At 40.6% G+C, this 20156-nt stretch overlaps 1 protein-coding gene across 1 annotated transcript; it reads right to left on the reverse strand.

Annotated features, from left to right (window-relative positions):
* Window positions 1–170: 170 nt before the first annotated feature.
* On the reverse strand, window positions 171–18041 carry FKBP3 (FKBP prolyl isomerase 3). The gene is made up of 7 exons (XM_012456287.2): window positions 17901–18041; window positions 14420–14521; window positions 13522–13629; window positions 5888–6023; window positions 5312–5379; window positions 2706–2803; window positions 171–528 (listed from the first exon to the last, which is right to left on the reverse strand). Exons 1-7 carry the CDS (start codon window positions 18006–18008, stop codon window positions 474–476), a joined length of 675 nt encoding a protein of 224 aa, XP_012311710.2. The 5' UTR covers window positions 18009–18041; the 3' UTR covers window positions 171–473.
* Between the last annotated feature and the right edge of the window lie 2115 nt (window positions 18042–20156).

The following is a 20156-nucleotide window of genomic DNA, read 5'->3' on the forward strand; positions in this document are numbered from 1 at the left end:
CCTAAATTCAAGTATTATCTTCCTGCCACGATTTTTTAGACCTTATAGCATTTTGTTTCCCCTCAAGCCCTATGCTTTAATTTTATTGGGAGTTACTCCCTGGTTTGATGAGGTCCGTAGTTTCAGTTACTTAATCAGAACGATTAATATATTAACACTAAACAAATCAGTCAAATCAAGACACTGGATAAATTTTTATTGAGCCACTTAGTTTACAACATGAGGTAAAAGGAGTTTTCCTTGACCAGTATTTTACATAGCTGTAGGAAGGTATTTTAGACTTCAGGGATTCATAAGGGATTACATCTCTCAAAAGTTGGGATCAAGTAAACAAATTTTATTAACTCCTTGAATTTTCCAGTTGACTCTTCCCTTAACAACAATAGTAACAAGTTCTAACTAGTTATGTAAGTTTCTTCAAGGCCAAGTTTTGTCATTGTTGCTGATATCCTTAGAGCTGAAGCACTGCTATTTCAATCAATATCCACTAGTTCCACTTCAAAAATGAGTTTTGCATTTGGTGGAATTCTGTTGAAGAAGTCAAGGTACATTTAATAAAAAGTGCCTCTCCCCTACCCTCAAAACCTTAGTGTAAAATTACAGTTATGTATTCTGGATATTAGTAATTAATCCCAAAGGGAAAAGCTTTGAAGCTGATTCAGCGGCTAATACATAACTAGCCTAGAGGTTCCTAAAAGTATTTTTTTTGTTGTTGTTGAGACGGAGTCTTGCTCTGTCACCAGGCTGGAGTGCAGTAGCACAATCTCTGCTCACTGCAGCCTTCGCCTCCTGGGTTCTAGCGATTCTTCCGCCTCAGCCTCCCGAGTAGCTGGGACCACAGGCATGTGTCACCACGCCTGGCTGATTTTTTTGTATTTTTAGTAGAGATGGGGTTTCACTGTGTTGACCAGGATGGTCTCGATCTCTTAACCTCGTGATCCGCCCACCTCAGCCTCCCAAAGTGCTAGGATTACAGGTGTGAGCCACCACGCCTGGCCCCTAAAAGTATTTTTCATGATAAATGGAGATCATAATCTATCAGGATAGGCTGATTAGATAGGCTCACTAGATAAATTTAGCTTGGACTAGGATCATGCTTACCTGGATGCTTTACAAGTACTCCTAAATTAGCCACCACTTAATTACGACTATTAAGTACTCAAAAAAGTAATACCATTCTAGCTAGGAAAAAAATATGTTGTATTAAAGTTTTTATGAGGTAGTACGTAACTTTTACTGTGCATTTTAAGATGCTAAGTTCAAGGCCAGATGCGGTGGCTCACGCCTGTAATCCTAACACTTTAGGAGACTGAGGTGGGTGGATCACCTGAGGTCAGGAGTTCATGACCAGCCTGGCTAACACAGTGAAACCTCATCTCTACTAAAAATACAAAAATGAGCCAGGCGTGGTGGTGCATGCCTGTAGTCCCTAAGCTACTAGGGAGGCCAAGGCAGGAGAACTGCTTGAGCTTGGGAGGCGGAGTTTGCAGCAAGCCGAGATTGTCTGCCGCACTACAGCCTGGATGAGAGTGAGACCCTGGCTCAAAAAACAAACAAACAAAAAAATGCTAACTTCAGAGTTATATAATTTATATATGCATCAGATTGGTCTTCAAATCCTCCTTCACATGGGAGAGGGAGCTGCAGCTGCCATCTGATTTTTTTTTTTTTTTGAGATAGAGTCTCACTCTTGCGCTCAGGCTGGAGTGCAGTCACGCAATCACGTCTAGCTGCAACCTCCGCTTCCCAGGTTCAAGCGATTCTCCTGCTTCAGCCTCCAGGGTAGCTAGGATTACAGGCATGTATCACCACGCCTGGCTGATTTTTGTATTTTTAGTAGAGACTGGGTTTCGCCATGTTGCCTAGATTGGTCTCAAACTCCTGACCTCAGGTGATCCGCCCTCCTTGGCCTCCCAAAGTGCTGGGATTACAGGTGTGAGCTACCTCGCCCATCCTGGCCATTTGATTTTGAAAAGCTAAGGGAGCTATTATATTCCCAAATACGTTTATCTGATAAGATGACAGAATGCTGCCTTCCAAAAGAATTGTTTTTTCAAACTTAAAATCTAACGGGTCCAAGGGGAATGGAACCAACAAAAGCCATCAACTACCTTCCCTCTTACCTATTGGATTGGTCTGGTCTTAATGGTCTGGAGTCATTCCTTGTTTTTTTTAATGTTCATAAACTGGACTTCTCAGTGAGTACTGTCATTAGTAGTAATAATAAATGCTTATACTAACACTATGTTGATTCTATGATCTCCTTCAGTTCACAACTGGTAATCTTCCACATCTATTCCATTTCTAAGCTTTGAATTTAATTGCCTAAAATTATACTGTACCATAAAATTACCATGAGCCATATTTGCACCCTAGTTTGCTATAGTTTGTACTGGCATTGTAACTTCTTAAACTCTTAAAAACATTAGTAATGGCCTTTTAAGTTTAAACTTCGCAGTTAGGGTCTTGAAAGTTAAGAATTTGAATAAGAGAAAAAAAAAAGATTCTAGCTGAAGTTTGAACTTTATCCCAATAGAAAATACTGTTGTCTATTGGAGGTGCTGACACATAAGCATCTAAATGTCAGGAATACTAGTCTGGACAGGATTCTTAATCTAGAAGTTCACCTAGACAGCGTCTTTTACATCTTCATTTGATCCTGAGATTATTTTTTTCCTTTTAATTATGAGGGGAAAAAAGGATACTTGGCATCAGGCTGTCCTTTCTTTCCATAAGCCCATTCTGGTTCAATCTCCACTCGAGCCTTTTCTCCTTTACTCATAGTCAAGAGAGCTTCATCCCACTAAAGGCAAGAACAAAATAAAAACTAATGGTATTTTGCAAAAAGCACATGCAATACTATGACAGTCAAGACAAGATTGTATGTTAAAACAAACACAGAATCTATTACTGGATTTCACTATATTCTGAGGTAGTGTACTTCAGTGAGTCCCTAAATCTTTGTCTTCCATTTCTTCAATAGAAAAAAATAAGGGTATTTTAAGGAGGGCTTTTTTAATGTTAAAAGAACTTTTTGAGGCCAACTGTGGTGGCTCACACCTATAATCCCAGCACTTTGGGAGGCTGAGGCAGGCAGATCACTTGAGGTCAAGAATTCAAGACCAGCCTAGCTAACATAGTGAAACCCCATCTCTACTAAAAATACAAAAATTAGCGGGGTGTGTTTGTGTGGGGTGCCTGTAATCTCAGCTACTTGGGAGGCTGAGGCAGGAGAATCACTTGAACCCAGGTGGCAGAGATTGCAGGGAGCTGGGATTGTGCCACTGCACTCCAGCCTGGGCAACAGAGTGAGACTCTGTCTCACCAAAAAAAAAAAAGAAAAGAACTTTTTATAAACCTTAACATACCATACATTATTAAAACCAGTTTGTTACTGGCATCATCATAAAAAAATCTGCTACACTTTTACTTCACAGGACAAACTTGAGAGTTTTTTACTGGAATATACTGGCAAGTATTCAACTAAAATTGTCTTAAGATGACCACATTGTAATAGTAGAGTCATGTTGTTAACATAAAATATAATTTTTAAAATGTTATGGCACTAGGGTCTTTTGCAAAAGGTAAAACTAACTTTTCAAAGAAATTCAGTAAAAGGCTTCTGGGTAGGCCTCCCCATATTTTTCAGATTTGACCACAAGGGTAATATTCCTAATATTATACACTCTGTTGAAATGCAACAATCATTTAAAGCTCAAAGGACAAAGGCTGGTCACATTTGGACATTAAGCATATGGTAGACTAGCTGGGCATAGTAGCTCATGCCTGTAATCCCAGCACTTTGGGAAGCTGATGTGGGTGGATTACTTGAGGTCAGGAGTTCAAGACCAGCCTGACCAACATGGTAAAACCCTGTCTCTACTAGGAATACAAAATTAGGTGAGGTGGCGCATGCCTACAATCCCAGCTACTCGAAAGGCTGAGGAAGGAGAATCGCTTGAACCCAGAAGATGGTTGCAGTGAGCCAAGATTGCACCACTGCACTTCAGCCTGGGCAACAAGAGCTAAACTCCATCTCAAAAAAAAAAAAAGAATATGGAACACTAGAAGAAATTTGCCAATATGCAAGTAAGTTTCAGAAATAGAAAAATGGCCCAATTTGATATATACTTGGTATCAACTTGGTAAAGGCAGATAACAATTACATGTTTTATTTTTATTTTTTTGAGACAGAGTCTTGCTCCCTTGCCCAGGCTGGAGTACAGTGGCATGATCTCGGCTCTCTGCAACCTCTGCCTACCAGGTTCAGGCAACCACTTCTCCTGAGAGTCTCAGGCTCCCAAGTAGCTGGGGCTACAGGCGCCTGCCACCATGCCTGGCTAATTTTTGTATTTTTAGTAGAGACAAGGTTTCATCTTGTTGGCCATGCTGGTGTTGAACTCCTGACCTCAGGTGATCCACCCTCCTCAGCTTCCCTGTGAGCCACGGTGCCTGGCTAAGATGTTTTATATTCTGCATATGATTGTGTGAATCATATCTTATGACCTACCGATAGTACAGAGAGTAATATATTGAAGGTTCTTATAACTGCATTTAAATAGGCATTTCAATTATTGGTGTCTGATGTTCTGAGACTAACAATTTAAAACAAACAATGGGCCTAGCATGAAAGCCTGATTCATAGAAGGTGACGGTCAGTCCTGCTCTTTTATCTTCTTCTGTACACTATAATGGTCAATACAGGTCAAGCCTAACTTCCCCTTTTCTCAGTTTCCTTCTGTTATCTATCACTTATAAGTTAGATAAAAGCATGTAAGTTAGGTTAAAGCATGCTTATGTTTGAACAATTGTCTGGTATTGCAGCCTGCGCTGTATGAAGTGAAAAGGCTTCAGAAACAAACTTTGCTTCTATGAGTACTAAAATGGAACATATTTTACCTTTCCCAATTATATGTAAATGGTAAATAGTTATAAAACATTATCTAGGAATCTTAAAGACAAATTTAGAGGGCCAAACATTGTGACAAAGACTGACTGTATGAAGAAAAACAATAAAAGGGGTACACATGGAAGAGACTAACATTTAAGCCCCTACTGTATTAGTTGCTTAAGTTATGCTCATTGAATCTTCTAACAACCTTGAGGTAGGCAGTACTGTCCTCATTTTATAGATAGCGAAAACAGATCCAGACAACTTGTACAAGATCAGCTAGCAATGATTATACCCAATCTGTCAGACTCCAAGTTCTGTTTCCTTTTTATTATATCCCCAAACCTAATTTTTTACGGCATCATACCACAAACAACATGTGTCAGAATATCTACTGATTCACTGGCATTCTTTACTTACTCCTCTGATAACTTTGCCTACTCCGACCTTAAAACTTAAAGGCTTGGCATTTTTCTTCTTCTTTGCACCTGTAAAACAGATTTTCCTTATAATTAATGATATACTCTATTATTAAGAAATTAAGTTACAATGAAAAAATATAGTGGTTTGATTTCAGAATTACAATACTATGTATTTTAAAAGAAAGAAAAATTTACAAAGCCAGATCACCCATCAATAAAATTCTAGCTGTAAAAATAATTATATTCTTATCAAAGGGTAGAGGGGTAGGACCTATGCTTATATCACAAAACAGCACACTATCCTGCCTTTTCTATTCAAATACTAAAGCCTTACTTTGGGACATTAACCAGGTTTAAACTGAGATTCCTTACTTTTTGCTTTCCAATGAACAAGAGGTCTTTAGCCAGCCAATAATCAGTGAACTGAAGACCTCTTCCAAGTAGTTCTTGGGGGAAAGTACATCTGGATAAAAGTAGGTGACAGTGAAGAAAAAGGCTAACCACTCATCTATCTGCCACCCAAGTATTTTGTAATGTCTTTAAGCTAAAAACGTAAGATTACATTTAGACTTACTTGTTTGAATATTAGTATCAAAAACAGTCCCATCTTGTAGTGTTCCTGTATACCAGCAGTGAACAATATCTCCCTTTTTGGGAAAATTGGTTTTATCTCCCTTTTTCAGAACAGATTTTGTGTATTTTGGTGGACCCTAAAAACAAAAAACAACATACACACAGAGTTATTAATTTGTGTCTTTTAGAAGAATGACAAACAATAGCCAACAATGACCAAAGTCAGTTTAAAGAGTTTGATGGATTTGGTAATAAACTGTTTTCCGTCTAGGCCACCTCTATGACTTAAAAAAAACAAACACTTCAGTGTCTCATTTCAAGGCTGTGATATGAATATTAGTAACTTAAACATCTATAATTTAATTTCAAAAAACTTCCAGCTTCTTTGGAAGCCAAAATTCTTCTAACAAGATTGTTAATTATTCAGCAAACCATAAAATGATTTCAGTTATTTCCTAAAGTTTTTTTAAAAAATTACTATTTAATTTTTATAAAATCATAAGGCATTAAAATAAGGGATGGTAACTTCCCCCCACAAAGATTTGAACTGTTTTAGCAGCAATAATTGATATTATTAGGTGTTTTTATTATATCCAATTAGAATGAATATAGTGATATTGCCTGTGTCCCTGATTTGAAAAATAAGTTCACACAATGGATGAAATTACCTAAAGAAACTGCCATAACAGGCATATTTCCTAGAACAAAGCAGAATTATCAGGGTCTTCAAAAAAAAAAAAAGGTTACAGATTAATTTTATCAGTAGTAATTCATATATGAGAGGAAAGCAGAGAGATTAACTGTCAAGAATCTAAGGAGGTTAATTTAAATAAAAAAAGAGGTAGGCCAAATTTAAAAGTATCCTCTTTATCTAAATCTATTTGGTTTCTGAATTCAGACCAAATTCAGAGAGATCTGCATTATCCAAATTTGTACGTGGTTTCTAAATTTCATAAAATAAGTAACAAAGGTGTGGTTGTATATCAAGTATTTCAAATCTATTAGTTCCTGAGTTTGAAAAGCAAGAGAAACAGCGTTTTCTTTATTCCTAATCTATTAATAATTAGGCAAGTTATGCAAACTTTTATTCACTTTCACTTCCCTAGCTAGGATTTTTATCCTTTTCCAAAACTTGTAAGTAAAAAAAAATCCATACTGGGTGCAGTGGCTCACGCCTGTAATCTCAGCACTTTGGAGGCCAAGGCAGGCAGATCACTTGAGGTCAGGAGTTCGAGACCAAGCTGGCCAACATGGTAAAACCCCATCTCTCTTAAAAATACAGAAATTATCCGGATATGGTGGCATGCGCCTGTAATCTCAGCTACTTGGGAGGCTGAGGCAGGAGAATCACTTAAATCTAGGAGGCAGAGGTTACAGTGAGCCAAGATGGCGCCACTGGGCAACAGAGTGAGACTCCATCTCAAAAAAAAAAAAAAGTCTGATCTCCTTGCAAAATAGTCTACCTCTTGACAAAAGAGTCTCTCCCTCACCAAACTCTAGCTAGGCTACTCTGAGCCCTCTTCTTCACAAGGCCTCAAGCTTGGCCTATAAAGATTTGAACAAACACAAGTTTCAAATAGCTCAAGGCCTTATTCCTAGGAGGACCCGATCCCTCCTAAAAGTGCCCATCTAAGAAAATTTAAGGCTGCCAAAAAAATTTACTGTTTGTTCCAGGCAACACCTGAAGATGAAGAAGGGACCCGTCTCTCAGTCTCTGTGGGAGCCTAACTCTGATAAGCGCCAGTTAGCAAACTCAGATAGGTTTCATATGGATCAACTCCCACTTCCTGCTTTTTGTAATTTTTCACTTCCCTAACTTAAATCCCTCCCTACTCCCTGATTGTTTTAAAAAGACCCAGTTACCTCTCCATAAATGAGATAGTTCAGCTCTTTCCCCTACTGTCAATAGGCTGAAAAAAAAAATCTGTTTATACCACTTTAATGTCCAATTGTGTTTATCTCTGACACCTTCAGTCCTCTACTCAATTGCTAGAGTGATGTTAATAATTACTGCTTATAGTTCTGTGTCCAAAGGCCTAAACCATGCAGGATCTTAATCTATCCCTCCCTGAAGCTCCAGAATTCTACTGCCCTATGAACTCGTCTCTTCCATGACCTTCTCAGTAGAGCAGGTGCACATAGCATAGAAATATTTCAATCGGCCAGGTGCAGTGGCTCACACCTGTAATCTCAGCACTTTGGGAGGTCCAGGTGGGTGGATCACCTGAGGTCAGGAGTTCAAGGTCAGCCTGGCCAACATGGTAAAACCCCATCTCTACAGAAAATACAAAAATTGGCTGGGTGTCGTGGTGGGCGCCTGTAATCCCAGCTACTTAGGAGACTGAAGCAGAAGAATTGCTTGAACCCCGGAGGCAGAGGTTACAATGAGCCGAAATCTTGCCACTGCATTCCAGCCTGGGCGACAAGAGTGAAACTGTCTAAAAAAAAAAAAAAAATTTTCAATAATTTTTTTTCCTTTTTTTTTTTTTTGAGATGGAGTCTTGCTCTGTCGCCCAGGCTGGAGTACAGTGGCGTGCTCTTGGCTCACCACAGCCTCCGCCTCCTGGGTTCAAGCAATTCTCCTGCCTCAGCCTCCCAAGTAGCTGGGATTACAGGTGTGCACCACCACATCCAGCTAATTTTTGTATGTTTAAGTAGAGACCAGGTTTCATCATGTTGGTCAGGCTGGTCTCAAACCCCTGACCTCCTGATCCACATGCCTCAGCCTCCCAAAGTGCTGGGATTACAGGTGTGAGCCACCGCACCCAGCTTTTTTTTCCCCTTTTTTAAGAGACAGGGTCTCATTGTTGCCAAGGCTGGAGTGATCACACCACTGTAAAATATCTCAATATTTTACGATCGTGGCTCACTTATAGGCTCAAGCAATCCACCTGCCTCAGTCTCCCAAAGTGCTGGGATTATAGGTGGGAGCCACTGTGCCTGCTTAATAATATTTCAAAAGCATAAAACTATTCTTGTCTGTAAGGGAGCAATGAAAGGGAGAATGGCATAAGATAAGGCTAGAAAAATATGTAGGACATGTTAAGAGTCTGGGTTTTTATCTTTGGGACATTAGCCAATTAAGAGTTTAAATAAGTATCAGAATCAGATCTGTGTTTATTTTATTTTTGAGACCAAGTCTCACTCTGTTGCCCAGGTTAGAGTACAGTGGTGTGATCTCAGCTCATTGCAACCTCTGCCTCCTGGGTTCAAGCGATTCTCCTGCCTTAGCCTCCTAAGTAGCTGGGACTACAGGCATAAGCCACCACACTTGGCTAATTTTTGTATTTTTAGTAGAGATGGGGTTTCACCATGTTGACCAGGCTGGTCTTGAATTCCTGACCTCAAGTGATCTGCCCACCTCCACCTCCTAAAGTGCTGAGATTACAGGTGTGAGCCACTGCGCCCAGGAGGGCGTTTTAAATAGATCACTGTGACTGAAATATAAAAAATGACTTGGGAATCAAAAGTAGAAGTGGAGAGACTTGTTAGGAAAAAAAAGTAGTAGTCTAGGTCTAGACAAGGGTGCTAACAGTGAGAATGACAAACGATGAATGGCTTTGGAATGTATTTTGGAGGCAGAATCACCAGAAGTTGGTAATGACTACATATGAAGAAGTTATCAAAGATGAAGTTATCAAATTTTTGGTTTGTGTACTTTTATACTCATTTCTAGTTGCTAAGTGTGAGCTTCTATCCCACCTTATATTTTCTCTCCTGTACAATACTCATTCATACCTTGAAAATCTTCCTCACTATTTAATATATAATAGACAATAAATATATGGACTATGACTGATTTAAAGTCCAATACGATGTATTAGACAAGTGTCTTTATATTAAAATATATAAGGTAGAAATAATACAAATACAGTGTGCTTAGGAATTTATGCAGTTATGTATGTATAGCAAAGTCTCACATGGTAAAAACTTCAGAGGAAGCAATGAGCCCATGAGCTGGGTCTTCACAGGAGCACAGAACTGACAAATAGGACACTAAAAAACACTCTAAGGAAGAAATAAAATATGGAGGTAGGAAAGGGCATGATTTAGTAGACAATGAGCAGACATTTGTGGTCAGAGAAAAAAAATTTTTTTTTTTGAGACAGGGTCTTACTCTGTCGCCTGGGCTGTAGTACAGTGGCACAATCTTGGCTCACTGCAATTATGGCTCCTAGGCTCAAGGAATCCTTCCTGCTCAGCCTCCTGAGTAGTTAGGACTACAGGCACACACCACCATGCCTGGCTACTTTTTTTGGTAGAGATGGGATTTGGCCATGTTGCCCAGGCTGTTCTTGAACTCCTGGGCTCAAACGATCCACCTGCCTCAGCCTCCCAAAGTGCTGGGATAATAGGCGTGAGCCACTGCACTGGGCCAAGAATACATCTATAGAAACACGGAATATGGAATTTAGCAGTGGCCACATTTTGAAAGGCTTTGAATGCCAAGAATAAAATATTTGGATATATATATATTGAAGACCAGTGGTGACTAATAAAAATGAGACTAATGTAATTTTAAGTTGCCTAGTGGCTGCACTTAAAAATGTAAAAAGGGATGAAGTATGTCTATGCCAGGCAGTGGTATGCCTGTAGTCCCAGCTATTCTGAGGCAGGAGGATTGCTGGAGCCCAAGAGTTCGAATCCAGCCTGGGCAACACAGCACAATCCTGTCTTTTTTTTTTTTTTTTTTTTTGAGACTGAGTCTCACTCTGTTGCCCAGGCTGGAGTTCAGTGGCGCCATCTCGGCTCACTGCAACCTCTGCCTCCTGGATTCAATCGATTCTCCTGCCTCAGCCTCCCGAGTAGCTGGAATTACAGGTATGCGCCACCACGCCCAGGTAGTTTTTGTATTTTTAGTAGAGACAGGGTTTCACCATGTTGGTCTCAAACTCCCGACCTCAAGTGATCCACCCACCTCGGCCTCCCAAAGTGCTTGGATTATGGGATTACAGGCACGAGCCACCGTGCTGGGCCAACCCTGTCTTAAAAAAATAAAAATTTTTTAAATGAAAAATATGTCTTATTTAAACTAAAATATCCCATATACCATCATTTCAATAAATAATATAAAAATAATGAGATATTTTACAATCTTTTTTTTAAATGACTAAATCACACTTTTGAAACAGTACATATTTTACTGTTAAGGCACATTTCAGTTCAAAGTAGCTAAAGCACTCTATAGCCACATCTGGCTAGTAACTACCATACTGAACAGTGCAATTCTAGACCGCACAGAATAATTGAAAATTTTTCAGCAGGCTGTGGTTTGCAAAGTATTGTTTCAGAAATCTTATTAGAATACCCATTTTGAGGCTGAATGGATAAAGAAAGAGAAGGGATGCAAGAGAGGAACAACGTTTCTAACATTCCAGGTCTGAGGTCTTGCTTAGAATGCTTGAAAATGGGGGAAAAAAAAAAGGGAACATTTAAAATAAAAGAAAGATGTCTGATAGTGTTAGTCCTGAAGGAGACATGAGAGAAAAAGTGAGACAAAGATTCAGAGAACTTTTAAGCTGGGAAGAAGGGAATGGCAATAGACATTCACATTTTGTTAAAAGAGAACACAGGAGCATATAATAAGAAGGGAAGCCAGGCACAGTGGTTCATGCTTGGAATCCCAGTACTTTGGAAGGCTGAAGTGGGCACGTAACTTGAGGTCAAGAGTTCAAGACCAGCCCAGCCAACATGGAGAAACCTGTCTCTACTAAAAATACAAAAATCAGCCGGGCGTGCTGGCACATGCCTGTAGTCCCAGCTACTGGGGAGGCCTACGTGGAAAAATCACTTGATCCCAGGGGGTGGAGGTTGCAGTGAGCTTAGATGGCACTACTGCACTCTAGCCTGGGCAACAGAGCAAGACTGTCTCAAAAAAAAAAAAAAAGGTGAGTAAGAATTTGTGAGAAAATGTCAAATACCTTATGTGAGCAATGAGCAATGTGATAGAGAATAGGGCAAAGGATAGTATAAATGTTGTTGAGTAGCAATGAAACTAGAAAACATGCCTGGCTAATATTAAGCATGAGTTTATACCAGGCTCAATAAAAGGTTTTATGATTATGTGCTCTCTAGTCCCAAAGCATGAAGACAGAGTAGACAATAATAAGGGTTAGCAAGGGAATAGACAAGAGGCTTTTGAATCTAGGGTGCTAGGAAAACAGACACAGTACATAATTGGGCTCAAGCTGGCCAGTTAAATGAAGAGGTTTTAAATAAAATGATATAGTTTAGGATCCTCATAAGATCTCTCTAGATTGTCTCTAGCTCTTATGAACTTGCCATTTAGTTTATTTGTAACTTCTTTTCTTAACTCCTTAATGAAATACTATCTGTCTCCTAAAACCACCCTCATTCTAATTTTCTGGAAGGCAAACTATGTTGCCAGTTGCTTCTGAAACCCTTCAATAATAATTGCTCCATTTACCTTAGTAGCTAGTCATTAGATATAACATTTATCAAATATTAATTGTGATAAACTTTTTTAAAAAAAATTTTAATTTTTTTTTTTTTGAGACAGAGTTTTGCTCTTGTTGCCCAGGCTCAAGTACAATGGTGTGATCTCGGCTCACTGCAACCTCCGCCTCTGGGTACAAGCGATTCTCCTGCCTCAGCCTCCCAAGAGCTGGGATTACAGGCAGGCACCACCATGCCCAGTTAATTTTGTATTTTTAGTAGAGAAGGGCTTTCTCTATGTTGGTCAGGCTGGTCTTGAACTCCTGACCTCAGGTGATCCGCCCACCTCAACTTCCCAAAGTGCTGGGATTACAGGCCTGAGTCACCACGCCTGGCAATTGTGATAAACTTTAAAATTGCTTTATATGTACATATACCCACAATCATTAATTTGTGCTTTTTAGCCAACAGGAAAAAAATCATGCAAAATTATCTACCTTTAATAAAATAAGCATCTGTAACTGTATAATTGAACTTACACTTTCCACAAATATCCAAAAACTACACTGTCATCAATAGGCTACATCTCTTTACAAGAACTAACGATAGATTATTATCACTGATACTAAGACTGCTAGCAATGAGTGAGCTTAGATAGTTACATATGATCGGAAATTACAAGATTATAATCTATTCAGTTCTGCTAAGTCAGTTCTTAGCAGCTGATCTTAGCTCTACTAAGGCTGTCAATTTGCAGAAATGAATGAATCTGCTTCTTTAAACCTTTGTACCAAAATATAAAACCTGAGTTGGGAAAGCTGAGACAGATGAACCCACATCCTGCAGCCAAGCCTGGATTATTTCTATTGCCAGGGACATCACGTACATTAGAAACAGCTAAAAATAATCAAAAGAAAGTTTATTTCACTTAGTCCAACTTGGCTATAGAATCAAGATCTTAAAATAGCTTCAAAAGCTCAGAAGATCTGGCCACCTATGGCAGCAATGATAAATATAATGTCAGAAGTATTTCACAGGATAGGCTAAAAACTGTAAAGCACTAGTTCTTAGGATTATTTCTGACCCTAAGGCAAACAGCACACTCCAACTAACTGTTTGGCTTATTCAAAGTGGTCATACTCGACCACCCTTCACGATGAGAAATTAGTGCAAATAATAAAGAAATAAATACAATTTCTAGAATCCACATGATAAAATAAGACAATAGTATATACAGACCTCATCCAGAGTCTCTTCAGACTTGGTTTCTTTGGGTTTATCTTCATTAAGCTTCACATTTTTTACTTGCTCAGACACTTTACTTATACTTTCAGTACCCTTAAAACGCTGTAAGGAAAATGTTCTAACATCATATTCAGGACAGACTAAAGCCAAGGAACAACATCAAGATTTTCAGCCTTTCAATTAAATGAACATCTGGACAATAAATATAGGTTATATAATACAATTGTGAATAAATGGTCTAAGGAAACTAAGAACAAATAAATTTTATTCATAATTTATTTTTAAACATAAATTATTACTTTCAAACCAGCTTACAATATAAATTCTGAAATGAGAACCATGACATAAGAAAGGCCAACTCATACCCAGAGATATAAATACTATTCAAATAACTCCTTAATAAAGATTTTTTTTCTGTGGAAGATACTCATTTCATAGTGAACAAATATGGGAGAATATCTTAAAATTTATTTTTGTAAATGCTCAGCTTAAATCAAAACCAGACTTTAAATTCATTAGTGAAATGGAAACTTATTTTCTGTATAACATTTAATATATATAATAAAACAAAAAATTTAATATATACTATATGCTAAAGTAATATGGAAATACCACTGCCCTAATGAATTTATAACTTTAGTGGCCTTAAGAATTTGTTGTCTCACTTTAAGCTACAAAATCCAAACCCTTTGAAAATAATGAAACATTCTGCCATATTGCTGATTAGCCTTGCTAGATTTGACAGCTAGTCCACTTATGATAACGGTTCAGAAAAACTGCAGGTGGAGAAGCTCCAACACATTCAGCAAATAAATGCATTTTAAACATCTTTTAGGAAATAAAATTTCAAAAGTTCTGTTAGATTCTGCCAACAGAATCTAACAATACTCACCTTAGTTTCAAAAAGATGGTTATAGGCTGTAACCAAGTGGTCCTTGTTAGCAGTCTTGGCGACATTTTTAATGTTTCCTAATAATTTATGTTCTGCAAGAAACTATAAGGGAAAAAGCTGGGTAATCAAGATAACTTATCTCAAGTAAGAAATGTCTAAAATTAGAAAATGACCCTTTTATGTTAGCAGTTGTATTTTTGATAGTACTAGTATTGAAGAAGAAATAAAACCTATAGTTTATACTCTATTTCATTACAAAAAAATGTAAGATAGATTTTTTTAAAAATTGGATATTTATAAGAATTATTCACAAGACTGGAATGCAGTGTTATGTACTGGACAGAGTGGTTCGTCTTAACCTTTTCCCAGTCACGCAGCCACAAAAAATAACATTTATACAGCAAGTACACTGTGGTGACTTGAGGCAGCTGCTCACTGCAGGAAGATACTTGGGTACAGCCTTTGAGCGCCTCCAGCCAGGTTGGGCATAGCTATCCTGAGGCATCTGTAACCTATTCTTGGGAGACTAGGAAGACTCACTGTTATACAAGCAGGTAACACAGATATGTTGAGATAACTATGCCTAACATTACACATACACATACATACACACACACACACATAATTGCTAAGTGTATGGGCCGTGGAGTCATATTACCTAGGTTAAAATCTTACCTCTTTGGGCCAGGTATGGTGGCTTACGCCTGTAACCTCAGCACTTTGGGAGTGAGGCCGAGGTCGGCAGATTGCCGGAGGTCAGGAGTTTGAGACCTGTCTGGCCAACATGACGAAACCCCAACTCTACTAAAAATACAATTAGCCGGGCATGGTGACCTATGCCTGTAGTCCCTGCTCGGAAGGCTCAGGCAAGAGAATTGCTTGAACCTTGGAGGCAAGAGGTTGCAGTGAGCCAAGATCACGCTGCTGCATTCCAGCCTGGGTGACAGAGTGAGACTCTGTCCCCCCCCCAAAAAAAAAAAAAAAAAAAATCCTAGCTGTCTGATACTACAAAGGGGACTAAGCCTGTCTAAGGACTCAGCCTCACCAGGCATGGTGGCTCATGACTGTAATACCAGCACTTTGGGAGGCTGAGGCGGGTGGATCACCAGCGCTCAGGAGTTTGCAACTAGCCTGGGCAACATGGTGAAACCCTGTCTGTACTAAAATGCAAAAAATCAGGTGGACTTGGCAGTGTGCGCCTGTAATCTCAGGTACTAGGGAGGCTGAGGCAGGAGAATCGCTTGAACCTGGGAGGCAGAGGTTGCAGTGAGCCGAGATTGTGCCACTGCACTCCAGCCTAGGCGACAGAGTATGACTCCATCTCCCAGAAAAACAAAACAAAACAAAAAAACCACAAGACTCAGCCTTATCTGTAGTGGAAGATTAATAATAGCATCTGTGTCAAACATTTGCTATAAGGATAAAAATGTAACAATCCATTTGATGCATTCAGCATAGAGTCTATCACACAGTAAGAGTCTCCACCTCTTGGGTTCAAACAATTCTCCTGCCTCAGCCTCCCGAATAGCTGACATTAGAGGCGCCTACCACCACCCCCAGCTAATTTCTTTTGTATTTTTAGTAGAAACGAGGTTTTGCCACGTTGGCCAGGCTGGTCTGGAATGCCTGGCCTAAAGTGATCCGCCCCCTTTGGCTTCCCAAAGTGCTAGGATTACAGAAACGAGCCACCACACCTGGCCGAGACTATGGATTTAAAAGATTACTATGTTATAAAAACATTTTGATAATCCAAGTCTGTTGAAATTGTCCCAAGTGGCCCAGCTTTACATTCGATTCCACATTGGCATGATTTGTTTCATAAGACTATGATGAAGTACAGGACAAAGGGATTAATAAATGTTAATGATATGTCTATTCTATTGTTTCAGATGAAATACTAATTAGCTTAAGAAAAAACAGCTCCATTAAAATGGGGTAAGCTCCCCGATATATGTTCTTTTTTTTTTTAGCTCTTGTACCTCCAAACATTGAGAATAGGTTTTGTTACAGATGTTGTATTAATATTTACTACATTAATCTAAGATGCAAATGCCAGGATAACGATTCAGGAAGAAGGAACTGGAAGTTGGAGAGTTGTTATATCGCCCTGTCAAGGCACCCGTCCAAAATGAAAAATATAATCTCAAAATAACCCAGAAACGGGCCAGGCGCGGTGGCTCACACCTGTAATCCCAGCATTTTGGGAAGCCGAGGTGGGTGAATCACGAGGTCAGGAGTTCGAGACTACCTTGGCCAATGTGGTGAAACCCTGTCTCTACTAAAAATACAAAAAAGTTAAGGCCGGGTGCGGTGGCTCAAGCCTGAATCCCAGCACTTTGAGAGGCCGAGGCGGGCGGATCACGAGGTCAAGAGATCAAGACCATCCTGGCCAACATGGTGACAGCCCGTCTCTATAAAAAAATAAATAAATAAATAAATAAAACAAAAAAGAAAATACAAAAAAGTTAACTGGGCGTGGTGGCGCGCACCTGTAGTCCCAGCTGCTTGGGAGGCTAAGGTAGGAGAATCGCTTGAACCCAGGAGGCAGAGGTTGCAATGAGCCGAGATCACTCCACTGCACTCCAGCCTGGGTGACAGCTCGACTCCAGCTCAAAAATAAAACCCAGAAACAATTTTTCTAAATTAAAGTTTATAACTTTTAAAATTGTATAGAAAACACAAGCAGTCTGCCGCTTGTAAGAGGAGAATGCGGCGTGCACAACTATCTCAGCAATTTAAGAGACACATGAATGATCTTAATTTCCAAAGGAAAAAAATGACAAAAATAACTTCACTATAGACGGATGGTTAAGATGGAGACCATGCTGACAATGGAGAGCATACAGTATAAAGAATTCCAAATAAATTTCTTAATCTGTTTGTAACAATGGGAGACCACTGCACAAGAGAAATGTGCACGTACCTCCCTTAAAGTATAAAGGTGAGAAGGTCATTTAAAGGGTCGATACGTTAAACCAAAACTTAAACCACAACCTATGTATTTTTAAAAAATCACTCGCATTAATATTAAGTATTTAGTAAATTGTTGAGAAAAGCCAAGTTGGATAACCGTTCCCATAGAAATCTTCACATCCCTTCCCATTTCCCTAGTAGCCAGCGCCCCACTCCCAGGAGTCTCATCCATACCACTATTCCTCGGCCTCCCCGCCCTAACCCCCAATATCTTCGGGTCCCTTTTTTTCTGGCCTCCACCCCTACTCAAGGATCCCAATGAGGTTCTGACTCTACAATTGCAGCCCGTGTGCCCCAAGAAATAAAGCTGCTCCGCCGCCCCAGTAGCACACGCCGAGGGGCGGGAGCGAGGCTCTGAGGCGCACACTGGGCCGCCGCGGCCTGCCAGGCCACCGGCCGCGGGAAGACGAGGGCGGGGGCACAGAGGAATACGGAATGTATGGGCATCTCCAGGGGGGTGAGGCGTCCCTCAGCCGCACCAGCCCGGCCGCCCCTCCGCCTCCGGTACCGAATCTGAACCGTGGTCCTGCAGAAACTTGATAATGTCCTTCTTGGGCAGCTGCTCACTGCGCAGCTGCTCCACGGTCCACGCCCGATGTGGAACAGCCGCCGCCATCTTCCCCCGCTGCCTCTGCTTTACTGAGCCAGCCCGCCGCAGTTCGGCATCGCCCCGCCCCCTGAGGCGCGGCGTGGTCCCTGACGGAGGTCGAGGGGCGGGTTACTGCACTAGCAGTCGGGATTGGGGCCTTTGAGTGACGTCAAGGCTGTACTATGTGGGCTTCTTTGTTGAGTCCGGGTTAAAAAACCTACCGCTGTGGTCTCAGCAGTTAACTGAAGACCGCTAGTGGTCCTTAATTCTGAATTCATCCCTTGTGAAGCGGCCTATGATGGTAGCGACATTTATCAGCCATTACTCACTTTTATTACGTATGGCAGTTATGGCTTTAAAACCCAGTCTATTACCTGTTAAAAGAAAACAGCCCCTGAATGGACTCCTCATCTCGTTTTATCTAGTTCTATCCTAAAAATTCACACCTAAACTGGTTCAGTCCTTGTCGATCAGGAAACCCACACCATCTCTCCCCTCTTGTTTTTTTGAGACGGAGTTTCGCACCGTTGCCGTGGCTGGAGTGCAATGGCGCGATCTCGGCTCACTGCAACCTCCGCCTCCCGGGTTCAAGCTAGTCTCCTGCCTCAGCCTCCTAAGTAGCTGCGACCACAGGCACACACCACCACACCTGGCTAATTTTTGTATTTTTAGTAGAGACAGGGTTTCACTATTTTGGCCAGGCTGGCCTCGAACTCCTCACCTCGCGATCCGCCCGCCTCGGCCTCTCAAAGTGCTGGGATTACAGGCGTGAGGCACCGCACCCGGCCACCATCTCCCTTTTAAAGATCACGTAACTGAAACTTAAATACAAACTGCTCATCCTCTTCCCCACATACAGACACGAGAAAGTTTGTCTAAAACGAAGTTCAGAAACTTGAACAAATAAAACAATTTCTAAAGAAGCTGCACTCAGGATGTCATTTGCTAATAAGAATGACATTATTAATCCTCGTAACTCTGTGATGTATATATTTTTTCTCAGTACACAAGGAAACAAATTTACAGCTGTTACTCAAAGTTGTCAGGTTTAGAGAGAAGTCAGGAATTGACTGAGACAGAAATCTTAGTTAGAGTGGAATAATTGCACACCGACGTTTATTATAATGCTCTTATGTGTAATAAAGATTTAATAGTTGAACATCAGGACTCCTTACATAAGAAAAAAAATTCTGGCTGAGCGCGGTGGCTCACGCCTGTAATCCCAGCACTTTGGGAGACCAAGGAGGGCGGATCACCAGGTCAGGAATTCGAGACCAGCCTGGCCAACATGGTGAAACCCTGTCTCTAGTAATAGAAAAATTAGCTGGGCGTGATGGGGCGCACCTGTAATCCCAGCTACTCAGGAGGCTGAGGCAGGAGAATCACTCGAACCCGGAAGGCAGAGGTTGCAGTGAGCCGAGATCATGCTACCTACTGCACTTCAGCCTGGGCGACAGAGCAAGACTCCGTCTCAAAAAAAAAAAATTAGGCTTACTCTGGGCGTGCTGCCTATGAGTTAGCTCTGCTCTGCAAGAAGCTTTAAAAAAAAAAAAAAAAAAAAAAATTCTGACGAATAGCTGGACCAGATCAAGTTCACTTCCCTTTAAACAATGAAAATATAAAAATAAGCCGGCACGGTGGCTCACGCCTGTAATCTCAGCACTTTGGTAGGCCGAGGTCGGCCGATCACCTGAGCTCAGGAGTTCGAGACCAGTCTAACCAACATGGTGAAACCCGTCTCTACTAAAAACATAAAATTAGCCGGGCGTGGTGGCATATGCCTGTAATCCCAGCTACTCGGGAGGCAGACACAGAAGAATCGCTTGAACCCGACAGGCGGAGGTTGCGGTAAGCTGAGGTCGCTCTATTGCATTCCAGCCTGCGTAACAAGAGCGAAAGAAACTACGTCTCAAAAGACAAAACCAAAACAAAACAAAAACAGAAAAAAAATAAAATAAAATAACGAGTTGCCACTCCTAGCATGGTGAAAAAGAGACTTGGCATTTTTTTTTCTCATCCCAGATAGAGATATAAGACAAATTATTCTATCTACACACTTTTGCTTTTTACTTTATATTCCGATTGCAAAGAACAAAGATTGGGAGGCTGAGGCAGGCGGATCGCAAGGTTAGGAGTTCGAGACCAGCCTGGCCAACATGGTGAAACCCCCGTCTG

This window comes from Aotus nancymaae, unplaced genomic scaffold (assembly GCF_030222135.1).
Source record: "Aotus nancymaae isolate 86718 unplaced genomic scaffold, 86718_ANA_hifiasm-v0.15.2.pri h1tg000062l, whole genome shotgun sequence".
In the NCBI taxonomy this organism is placed as follows: Eukaryota; Metazoa; Chordata; class Mammalia; order Primates; family Aotidae; genus Aotus; species Aotus nancymaae.

What these genes read in the sequence shown, in the direction of transcription:
- FKBP3 (XM_012456287.2), bottom strand. Translation starts at nt 18,008, where the DNA reads ATGGCGGCGGCTGTTCCACATCGGGCGTGGACCGTGGAGCAGCTGCGC. An exon ending in AGGACCACGGTTCAGATTCG is followed by an intron (nt 14,522 to 17,900) that starts GTACCGGAGGCG and finishes TTTCCCTTATAG; the next exon opens with TTTCTTGCAGAACATAAATT. An exon ending in TGATACTAATATTCAAACAA is followed by an intron (nt 5,380 to 5,887) that starts GTAAGTCTAAAT and finishes TCTGTTTTACAG; the next exon opens with GTGCAAAGAAGAAGAAAAAT.